This window comes from Piliocolobus tephrosceles, chromosome 1, assembly GCF_002776525.5.
Source record: "Piliocolobus tephrosceles isolate RC106 chromosome 1, ASM277652v3, whole genome shotgun sequence".
Taxonomy (NCBI): domain Eukaryota; kingdom Metazoa; phylum Chordata; class Mammalia; order Primates; family Cercopithecidae; genus Piliocolobus; species Piliocolobus tephrosceles.
The window spans coordinates 43,555,325-43,567,405 of record NC_045434.1 but is presented as its reverse complement, the minus strand read 5'-3'; the positions used below and the strand labels follow the sequence as shown (position 1 = coordinate 43,567,405).

Below are 12,081 nucleotides of genomic sequence, written 5' to 3'. Positions count from 1 at the left end.
ATACATGCAAACTCACATCTAATAAATTCTGCATGTTTAAAGTTGAATGAGACACTACTAAAATCATTTTTTTCTTTTTTTTTTTTTTCTTTTTTTAGCAATAAAGCTTTTTAATCACCTGGGTGTAGGTGGACTGAGTCCGAAAAAGGAGTCAGCAAGGGGAGATAGGGGTGGAGCAGTTTTATAGCATTTGGGTAGGTAGTGGAAAATTAGTTAAAGGGGATTGTTCTCTTGTGGGCAGGGGCGGGGGTCACAAGGTGCTTGGTGGGGAACTCCAGAGACTTATTGTCCAGGAGAAGGAATGTCACAAGGTAATATCAGCAGTTAAGGCAGGAACCGGCCATTTTTACTTATTTTGTGGTTCTTCAGTTGCCTCAGGTCATCTGGATATATATGTGCAGGCTTGGGCTCAGAGGCCTGACACTCCTGTCTTCTTATATTAATAAGAGAAACAAAACAAAATAGTGAAGTGTTGGGGCGGCAAACATTTTTGGGGGTGGTATGGAGAGATAAAGGGCGATGTTTCTCAGGGCTGCTTCAAGCGGGATTAGGGGCGGTGTGGGAAGGGTGGCGTGGGAACCTAGAGTGGGAGAGATTAAACTGAAGAAAGTTTTTGTGGTAAGGGGTGATATTGTGGGGTTGTTAGAAGGAGCATTCATCGTATAGAATGATGGGTGATGGCCTGGATACAGTTTTGTATGAATTGAGAATTCTTTTTCAATATACAGTCATGTACTACATAGTGATGTTTCAATGATGAAACACATTTGCAACAGTGGTCCCCATAAGATTATAATGCCATATTTTTATTGTATCTTTTGTATGCTTAGATATGTTTGTTTAGATATGCAAATACTTACCATTGTGTTGCAAATGCTTATCATATTCAGTGCAGTAACATGACTTGCAGCTTAGGAGCAATAGGCTGTACCACATAACCTAGGTGTATAGCAGGCTGTGCCATCTAGGTTTATGTAAGCACACTTTATGATGTTCACACAATAATGAAGTCACCTAAGGATGCATTTCTCAGCATGTATCCCCACTGCTAAGCAACATATAGATATACATAATATTTTTAGTAAAATAAATTAACTCTTCCTACCAGAAATCATCTAATTCATTACCCAAGAATTCAGGATAATTCAGGAGTGTCTCCCTCCCCTCCAAAATAATTGTTCTTAACAGACTTGAAAGACTTTTAAAAGCCATTGTCTTCCCTGTGGCCATGTTCCACACTCTCATAGTTTCCTCCTTACATTTGATGATAATCTCATGTTCCTTCATTTAAGGTCCTTTTTGCTAGGTGGACATCAGTGGAAATTCTGAAGATCTGGGTAACCATTAGCTTTCATACAATAAGCCAGATTTCCTAAACCACTACTACCAAACCACTCTACTACCTCTTTTTTCTCAGACTGTCTAACTTTTCTCTTCTAAACTTCATTACTTTCACCACTCCTGTCTGAGCACTTGTCAGGTTTATAGCACCTCCTGGAAGTGCATTCATGTATTCATTCATCCAAAAATGGTTCAAGTGCCTCATGTATGCCAGGCTGAGTACACAATGGTAAATAACCTAGTCATGTTCTACTCCATGACAGAACTTACCATCCAACAGAGGAATCCCAAGAATGCAAGAGCATTCTGAAACACCCTAAAATTTAAAAGTTATAAATGGCCATAAAAGTCATAAAAATCTCACTTGTTTCAATTGTTAGTAACCCAAAATAAAAATGCATTTTCTGTTAAAGGCAGGAATTACTTGAGCCACATTTGAACTCTGTCCCGCATCAATATCTGAGAGTTTTAACATCTCAGCCAAAGGTCTCTCAACTTTCTTACAAAATTATATCGTTCTCTTGTTTTCTCTCCAAATTCCACTTTGTCTCAACAACTTATTTAAATTGCAGTCTTTGTTTTCAAACATCAATACATGGTTTTCCAATGACATCATCCTGAGACTAACAACATTCTGAATTCACCATAAAAACTCCCTTATTTTTTTCAGCTTTGTCACTATCTCTTCTGTGGAACTATCTTATTCATTTTCAAGTTGCACTTGTGAGTAAGCAACAATCAAAGAAAGCAATCAGCCAAAATCAGAGAGATGCCACAGGAGCAACGAGGAATGGCTATTGTCAACACTAACTTCTAAATACAGATGGCAAACTAAAACACAAGATCAACTTAGAGACAACTTTTTTCAAAGTGTTGGCCAAAGCAAACTAATTTCATCCAGAGAAATAAAGAAGCATAATCTTATCTGCTTCCAAGCCTAAGCATTTTCATGATTCTTTTGAAGTGGGCTACTTTGTTTCCCAAAACGCTCTACATTCTGAATATTCTAGACCTTTCCACTTTAAAATGGGCCACTGTAACCCCAAACCACATTTGACACATTCAGTCAAGAGTGACTGGTGCGTTCTGAACTATCTTGAAACAAATGATCACTGCATCGATAAGCTCTACCATTAGTATTTAAATAACAAGTTCATTTTGGTCCATAAGTTCAAACAAATAAGTATGTTTGATATCCAGTTAAATCAGCTTCATAAAGCACATGATACATATTTAGTTAAATCTGGTCAATTATAATTAGAGTGAGAATATTTAATATTTATTTAGCGCTTAATTGGCCAGGAAATATTTTAATATGTTGTATGCATTAACCTATCTAACTATAACCACAACCTAAAAGGTAAGTACTATATGTAGCCCTGTTTTACAGATGAGGATGCATGGCAAAGTCAGAAAAAATAACATGTCCACCATCACATGGTTAATAAGTAGCAGAATCATGATTCCATCTTGGGAAGTGGCCATCTGACTCTGAATCTGGGTCAAAAGCAGCAGGTCGTACCAGCATCTCTCAAACAACAATTCTGATGTTCTAAACTTTTGACTCCAACAAATACAATTTAAACCAGATTTTATCAATGGCAGCCCTAAAATTGTCTTTCTCCCCCAAAAAACAAAGTTATAAAAGTTGAGTGATAAAATCACAGTCTAAGGAAGAGCGTAATTCAGCTTTCCACCTTCAGCGGATCCTCAATGCTTCTAAGCAATCATTGCATTCAGCTCTACTTGTCACATTAAAGCTGTGCCAAGCGTGACTTTCCTCAAGTCACTCTACACTCCCCATTCTAGTCACTTTCCACAGAAGCAGTCTGTGGTAAGCTGCACCCATCTTTTTGTTTTCCATATCAACATTCTTGGTATCTCTACCTACTAACGTTTTGCTTGCTAATGCTTCTGAGGAAAAAGCCAGAAGTTCCCTCTCAGTTCCCCATTACCTGGTCACGAACCTTCCAAAATTCACTACTGTAAGTAAGATAACATCAAAACTCCTACATCTCACATTTCTACTCTGCTATGGTCTCATCCCAATGTACCTCTTCTTCCTTCATGAACGGATGATCTGTTCCCATCAAACTTGTCTAGGCACGGTTTCCCAAACATGCTCTGTCCTTTCTAGTCCAATGCCTTCAATCAGGCTGTTCTCTTCACCAGGACTACCTTCCGCCCCTTTAGAGACCCAACCACCTCAACCACACCCTTTCTTTAAGGACATGCCTAAGCCATTGATGTCCACTGTCACCCGCAATGATCCTGCTCCCTCAGCCCTGCCTTCACCTCTCTGACCTGATCTCCTCCCAGTCTCCCTCCCACTCTTTCTTTGTGCTCCAGCCACACTCTCCTACTTGCTGTTACTCATCTTGCTAGGCAAACTCTGCTTCAGAGCCTTTCTACTTGGAGTGCCTTCTGTCCTCAGATATCCTCAGAGATGCCTTTCTTAATCCAATTTTTGGAACTGCCTTTGTGACAGATCACAATACACACACATATATGCACTGCCCCATTCTCTGTCCCTCGTTTAGTTAGCACTTGTCATTATCATCATCTGGCAGGAGTATCTTTTACATATTTACCTTGCTTTTCATCTGTCTTGCTACGTAGAATGTAAGTTTTGTGAGGGTAGGGATTCTTGTTCATTTTGTTCTCTGCTGAAATAGGCAGTGCCTAAAGAGTGTCTACCACATAGTGAAGGCTCAATAGTTATTTGTAAAATGAATTAATTAATGAATAAATAATTTATTCTTATGACTCTCACAGCACACATTGCCTGCACTGTCCATTTATCATACGTAAATATTAAACTCTATTTAATGATATGCTAAAGTTTGTAGGGGTAAAGTATACTGTTGTCTGCTACCTCCTTTTAAATGCATCAGAAGAGTAATTTTTTGGTAAAATGGTAATTATAGAATCTAGGTGGCAGTTATATGATGTTCACTGTATAAATCTTTCCACTTTTTATACATTGAACATTTTTATAATAAAATTTAAAGAATAATAATGCTTTAGAGAGGTCTTCTCTGACTATACAAACTTCAGTTGCCCACCAACTGTTTTCTACTGCATACCTTTATTTTCTTCACAGTATTTCTCATTAGCTAATGGTGTGTTGATCATTCTTTTGCTCATCATTGCCTGTTTACTTTCCCTATTAGAATGCAAGCTTCCTGGAGAATTCCCAGGATCCTGTCTATCACCTAGAATACTGCCTGGAACATAACAGTGGTTTAATAAATAACTTCTCAAGTAAGTCAATGAATAGATACCTCATGATACTGTTTATTATTACCTGTCAGTTTACACATGAAAGTATACTTTCCAAACAGATTCTTAGTTCCTTGAAAATTGTACTTTTGTGCAGTTTTTTTCAATATTTAGCAAAATTTTAGGAGCACAATAGAGGCTTACATTCTTCTCACATTAATAACACAATCTATTGACAAGTTAGTATTTTAAAATTATATAATACTATATAAATGATAGATTTTTATTCTTGCATTATTATCACTTAGCTTCCATATCTGTAAAATGAGAAAAATTGAAAGCTTTTGGGTGAAGAAGGCCAAATGAAAATAAGGTATTGTACTTACAAGTGCAAGCTAAACATTGGGTACACAGGAACATAATGATGGGAAAAACAGACACTGGAGACTCCGAAAGTGGGGAGAGAAGGAAAGGAGCAAGAGTTGAAACACTACGTATTGGATACCATGTTCACTACTTGGATGATAGGATCATTAGAAGCCCAAACCTCAGTATCATGCCACACACCCATATAACAAACCTGTACACGTACCTCGTGAACCTAATATAAAAAACAAAACAGGCTGAGTGTGGTGGCTCACACCTGTAATCCCAGCACTTTGGGAGGCTGAGGCGGGAGGATCACTTGAGGTTAGGAGTTCGAGAACAGCCTAGCCAACAGGGTGAAACCCCGTCTCTACTAAAATACAAAAATTAGCCGGGCATGATGGCCCTTGCCTATAATCTCAGCTACTCGGGAGGCTGAGACACAGGAATGGCTTGAACTCGGGAGGCAGAGGTTGCAGTGAAGCAAGATCATGCCCCTGCACTCCAGCCTGGCCAACAGAGCGAGACTCTGTCTCAAAAAATAAATAAGTAAAAATAAAAATAAAATATTTTTAAAAGAAGAGAAGTATTCTTTCTAGATCACAGAATTTTACAAATTAGAAAGGAGCTTAGAAAAAATTTAATCCAACCCTTCATTTTACAGATGAAGAAAATAAGACTCAGAAAGAAAGGATAACAATTCAAACATCCTGGATAGCTATGAATGACAGAGACAAAATGAGGGTCCATCCTCTCAATTCCCAGTTTCGACTCCAAGTGAGTAAAGCAGGGCCCTGGGAATCTGCCCAACTCCATTTGGAAGCTCCTGTTATTTCTCCAGCGTCTCCTGGACACAGAAATCACTCTATGTTGACTCAGTATTAACGTTTGCATGACAAAACTATGAAAGAGTTTTTGCTAATGCTATTTTGCCTTGAAGAATTTGTTCACTCTTCACCAAATCTAACTGCTGTTTTTCCTCCACTGGCTTACCGTAACTATCTTCAAGGCTTACATCTCTTCTCTCCCATTGCTCCCTCACCACCTCCTCTCTCTTACAACCTCTGTAAACATTGTAGAATGATCATCAGGAAGACTGGAATTCTAAGCTGAGGACAGAGGCTGGATAGCTGGGTGGCTTGCACAGGGCACTCCCACATGATCTGAGGAACAAGCAGGTGACTCTCCCCTTAGCCATCATGCTTACTTCTCTCCCAGCTACCCCTGCAGCTCAAAGGATTATCATTCAGATAAAACTACAAAGAAGTCTGTAAAGAAGGTAATGAAGAAAAGCCTGCTTGGATGACTGTTTTTTCAGGCACACTAAAAAAGTAGTTACATAAGCTTCTTTAAATTCAGGAATGTGGAAAGCCTTTTTAGAGCCCTAGGGATTACACATCTAGCCATAAAAAATGACAGAGGAGAGGAAATGAATGTTGTCCGCAATATCTTCTCTTATAAGGAGTCTGTGTATCATGGACTATAATGAAGAAAGAAAAAAAATGATTTTAGAAAGTCCAATCCATGCTTCCAAAGCCCTCAACAGACATTTACTGAGAGCCTATGCTAGCAACATGCAATAGCTAAGGCCTGAAGATTTTAGCCTTTGACCACCTCTACACGCTCTTCTCTATGATTCAGCAAAATGGATCTGCCAAGCCGTTTGTCTTGCTGTGCCCCAGCTTGCTTTCTTCTTTCAAGACTCTGGCCTTCAGCAATCTGTTCTGCCCAGAATGCTCATAACTACTTTACTGATGAAATCCTGCTCTTTTCTTAAGGTGTAATAACAGCAACAATGACAAGTAACATTTATCTAGTGCCTAATATGTTCCAGAAACTGTTCTAAGCCCTGTATGTATACATGTGTACATCTATGTGTTTATAGTATTGATATATTTAATCACTTATTTTGATTACTTTACAGTATTAGCATACTTTTAATGACTTTCAATCACATATTGAATTATATGCTTAATATATAAACTAAATAATATGTAAGCACATATTGAACCATAAAATATATCAAATTATAATTAAATATGTTTATATGTAATATACATTATACTATATATTATCATATGCATATATTATATGTACAGAAATAAAATTAACTTGTTTAAACATAATGATTCCCTTAGAAGATATTATTTCTATTTTATAGGTGAGTAAACTGAGGAACAGAAGAGTTATGTGTTATTTTCCCAGAATAAAACAGATGGCAAGGAACAGAACTGGAATTTAAACACCAAACAGCCTGTCTTTCAATGCCAATGTGTTAACCACAGTTCACCGTTCAACTTGTTCAAAATCAGCTACTGCTATGGAGACATCCCTGGCCTCCTCTCACAACATGATTGTTCTTTATTCCGCCTTTCCACAGCACTCTATACATATGTCATTGGTACTTATCTCACCGTCTGGGGATTTCTTTTTATCACATGTATGTATCTTCCTACTTCCACTTCTCATTTCAACCCTTACTCACCTCCTTCCCAGAGGGAGATAACTGAGGGAAGAACTTCCTATGCTTTATTATCTCTATTCCTTAAACAAAACACAATGGCTGGCACACAGCAGATCTTCAATAAATGTTCATAAAAGGAATGAATGAAATAGCATTAAAAGGGGTCGACAGAATTGTGGGCAGTGCATCTCTTGGCATGAGACAGAAGAAATGCTTTCTGCAGCAGGTGGAAGCACCAAGGTGTGCATGGACCAGAGCATCCTCAAGGTACCTAGGCCATTCTGATTGTATGGACTAGTCAAGAAGCTCATTCGGGCTAAGTTGGTTTCTAAATAGGTACACATTCATTTCATAAATGTCATCTATGTAATTAATTCTGTAGGCACATTTAATCAGTATTTCAAGTTTTCTGACCTAGAGGATTTTAGTTTCCAAGAGGAAAATGAAAAATTGAACAGTATAAATAATTTAGTCCCAATGAATACCATAGATAATTATTACAGAGACTCAAAGGAGGAAGACTCATTTGGGATAGTAACAGGGAAGGCAACACGGAGTAGCTGAGAGTTAAGGGAGAGGTAGGTTGAGGTGAATGGAGGTACTTGGAAAGTCATTCTAAAGATGTGCAGAAACACCTTGTCTCTCCCAGCAACAAGAAATTAGTATCTTAACCAGCCTTACACATACAGGCCCACCAGTTGTCTACATTTCTTACTATAAACTACTAAATTAGTTTCTTATAGAATTCAAAATCCAATGAGTTTATTCTGTACAAAATGATTTACCTAAGGTTTCATTATTCCAAAGTAAACTATCAATATTTCAGAAATGCAGCAAACCCAGAAAGTCAAAAATAACAATAACCTCCCATCATTCCTTCTGGCCTTTCGCTGCTTTATCCCTACTTACTTGAGGATTCTCTGAGATGGAAATTATTCCCCCGGAGAGATTTATTACTAAACATGTGATTTTTGAATAGTTTGAATTTTCTAACATTTTTCATTGAGTTTACTTGTTCTCTCTCTCTCTCTCTCTCTCTCCGTCTCTCTTTTTCTCCACACTCCACCATTCCTCTCAGATTTTGCATCTTTTTTTATCCTCCCCAATTTTTTGTATTAAATCTGCCAATGGAGTCCAAAGGCATTGCTGAATCCCAATGTCATCATTTGGAGCAACAAAGGAGATTAAAGCCTTAGCAGTGTTTGATATAATACCTCAACCAAAGTTTATAGATGTCAGAATAATTTTTAAAATTAGGACAAAAAGTAAAAAGAAAAACAAAATTTTCTCTTTAAAAAGCAAACATTCTAAAAACAAATAAATACAATTTTCCAAGTGTTAAACCCAAATTCCCAGAATCAATAGACTTTATCTAACATAAGGTTGGAATATAATTCTGCAGTGTTACTTACTTGGTTGAAAATAAAAGGAACTTCTTTCTTCTCTCCCACCTTCATTGAAGATACAGGAAATGTTGCAGTCCCTAGAGTTTCATCCATGACATAATTGGCATCCATTAACGTAATCTATAGAGTAAAATGTAGAGCACAAAAATAAAATTTCCCATGGATCTTTGGAAATAACATCTATAATTTCCACCACAATTTTAAAAATGAAGCTCTCCAATGATATTTAACAGTCATTTGAAGATCTCAATATTTAATTGGTAACAATACTTTTATCCTTTTCTTTTTGAGACAGGGTCTCACTCACCAGACTGGAGTGCAGTGGTGGGATCTCGGCTCACTGCAACCTCCACCTCCCAAATTCAAGCAAATCTTCTGCCTCAGCCTCCTGAGTAGCTGGGATTACAGGCAAGTGCCACCACATCCAGCAATTTTTTGTATTTTTAATAGAGACAGGGTCTTGCCATATTGGCCAGGCTGGTCTTGAGCTCCTGACTTCAAGTGATCTGCCTGCCTCGGTGCTCTGAAATGCTGTGGCATGAGCCACAGTACCTGGCCAATCTTTTCCTTCTGAGTACTGTGTTTGCTATAAGATAATAATTTTTCACATTTTCCTGATTGATTTATTCAGTTATCATGTTTTCAAAAATTAAACTTTATCTCTTCTCTACTTTGGAATATGAGTAAGATATTAATGTAAAAAGTCAATACAAATATTTTGGGAAAAATTAATTTTCACTTTTCAAAAAGGCAATTTAAAATATTTTTATTCTGTTATACTGGGATTCTCCCCTTTACAGCAGAAAATATGTTTTCTCCAAAGCACGTGGGGAGGAGAGCAGTTTTCCCAACCTTACCTAACTCCTGTATGTCCTGATAGACACTCATATTATTTGACAGACACCATTTAGATTCTATTCTACCAAGCTGCCCAGTCTAACTCCAGCTATAGCTAACAGGAACAAGAAGGCAGTAAAAGAACAAACTCAAGCATGTCTCTCAACATGAATCACAACCATCTAACAGCATCCAAATGGTTCACTTACCTCCAAAACATTTTCCTGATTAGGATCCAAAATAAATTCAAAGGTCTCATTCCACACAGGGTTTATATCATTATTGAAGTGTCTTGTTCTCTTCCTACTGTCAGGGGTTGTAGAGATAAAAAGTTCCACATAGGGATCTGGAGTATCAACTACAGATAGTAAACACAAACAAGAAGGAGATAGAAAAGTGATTCATAGTTCCTAATGTTTTCATTAATATATGCTATCATTTTATTTTCAATGAATCTGTAGTGATGTATTTAAATGTCTGAGACAAGATAGTATATACATAATAGAAAAACTCATAGGGTAGATATTTTTACATATGTCGCTGTCCTTCATAATAGTCTTGTGAGAGGGAATTGTTTATTAAGTGATTTATTCAGAATTCCTCCATCCATCTAGAGAGGACAGGTTCACAGCAGTCAACATCTCAGTCAAGCTACTACAGGATGATAACAATGTCACCCAGCTAATGCCAGCATGACCTTTACCCAGGACTGTGACAGTGACAAGATCATGGGTTTAAAACCAGAGACAAATTCACAGACCTACTGTGAACTCATTTTTGACAAATGTGCCAAGAATATACATTGAGGGAAAACAGTCCCTTCAATAAATGGTTCTGGGAAAACTGGATCTCCATATGCAGGAGAATGAAGCTACACTCCTATCTCTTGTCATATACAATAATCAAATAAAAATGGATTAAAAATTTAAATGTAAGACCTCAAACTATAAAACTACAACAAGAAAACATGGGGGAAAATCTCCAGGACAACAGTCTGGGCAAAAATTTTATTGAGCAATACCACATAGGCACAGACAATCAAAGCAAAAATGGGCAAATGGGATCACATCAAATTAAAAAGCTTTTTTGTAAACCAAAGGAAAAAAATATCAACAAAATGAAGAGACAACCCACAGAATGGGAGAAAATATTTGCAAACTATCCATCTGACAGGGAATTAATAACCAGAATATATAAGGAGCTCAAAATCTCTGCAGAAAAACATCTAATAATCTAACCAACAAAATGAGCAAACGATTTGAATAGGCAGTTCTCAAAAGAAGACATACAAATGGGAAACAAGCATATGAAAAGTGCTCAACATCATTGATCATCAGAGAAATGCAAATCAAAATTATGATGAGATCTCATCTCACCTAGTTAAAATGGCTTATATTCAGGCAATAACAAATGCTGGCGAGGATGTGGAGAAAAGGGAACTCTTGTACAATGTTGGTGGGAATGGAAATTAGTACAACCACTATGTAGAATAATTTGGAGGTTCCTCAAAAACCTAAAAATAGAACTACCACATGATCAAGCAATCCAACTGCTGAGTATATTCTCAAGAGCAAGGAATCAGTTTATTGGGGGGAATATCTGTACTCCTGTGTTTATTGCAGCACTATATACAATAGCTAAGATTTAGAAGCACCGTAAGTGTCCATCAACAGATGAATGGATAAAGAAAATGTGTTACAGATACACAATGGGGTGTTACTCAGCTATAAAGAAGAATGAGAACTTGTCATTTGCATGGATGGAACTGGAAATTATTATCTTAAGTGAAATAAGCCAGGCACAGAAAGACAAACATCACATATTCTCACTTATTTGTGGGATCTAAGAATCAAAACAATTGAACCCATGGACAGGGCAGAAGGATGATTACCAGAGGCTGGGAGGTGTAGTAGGGGGCTGGAGGGGAGGTAGGGATGGTTAATGGATACAAAACTCACACACACACACACACACACACACACACACACACACACAAAACAGAAAAATGAATAAGACTTGCTATTTGATAGCACAACAGGGTGACTATAGTCAATAATAATGTAATTGTTCATTTAAAAATAACCAAAAGAGTGTAATTGGATCATTTGTAACAAATCAAAAATGCTTCAGAGGATGGATACCCTATTCTCAATGATGTGATTATTTTACACTGCATACCTATATCAAAGCATTTCATATACTCCATAAATATATACACCTACTATGTACTCATAAAAATTAAAAAGGTAAAAGGAAAAAGGAAAAAAATTGAAAAATACTTTTTTTAAAAAAAGATTATATTTGTCAATGTCAGAAAAATCATCCTGGTTACTTTATCAGATAAAATAATGGAACTCATTGTGAGAAGAATATCATTTATTGTTATAGAGTTGCCTTGTATGATTATACAGATTGCGCACTGAACAGTTTTAAGGGGTGGCACTC

General features: G+C 37.0%; 1 protein-coding gene across 6 annotated transcripts in view; it reads right to left on the bottom strand.

Moving 5' to 3' along the window:
- PLA2G4A (phospholipase A2 group IVA) overlaps positions 1–12,081 on the bottom strand; it is a 149,489-nt gene that overhangs the window by 76,879 nt on the left and 60,529 nt on the right. For all 6 annotated transcript variants that reach the window (XM_023203417.1, XM_023203416.1, XM_023203418.1 and 3 more), the window contains 2 exons: positions 9,846–9,994; positions 8,806–8,919 (listed from right to left, as the gene is read on the bottom strand). In XM_023203417.1, the coding sequence (XP_023059185.1) occupies positions 8,806–8,919; positions 9,846–9,994 (263 nt within the window). The remainder of the gene's footprint in view (positions 1–8,805; positions 8,920–9,845; positions 9,995–12,081) is intronic.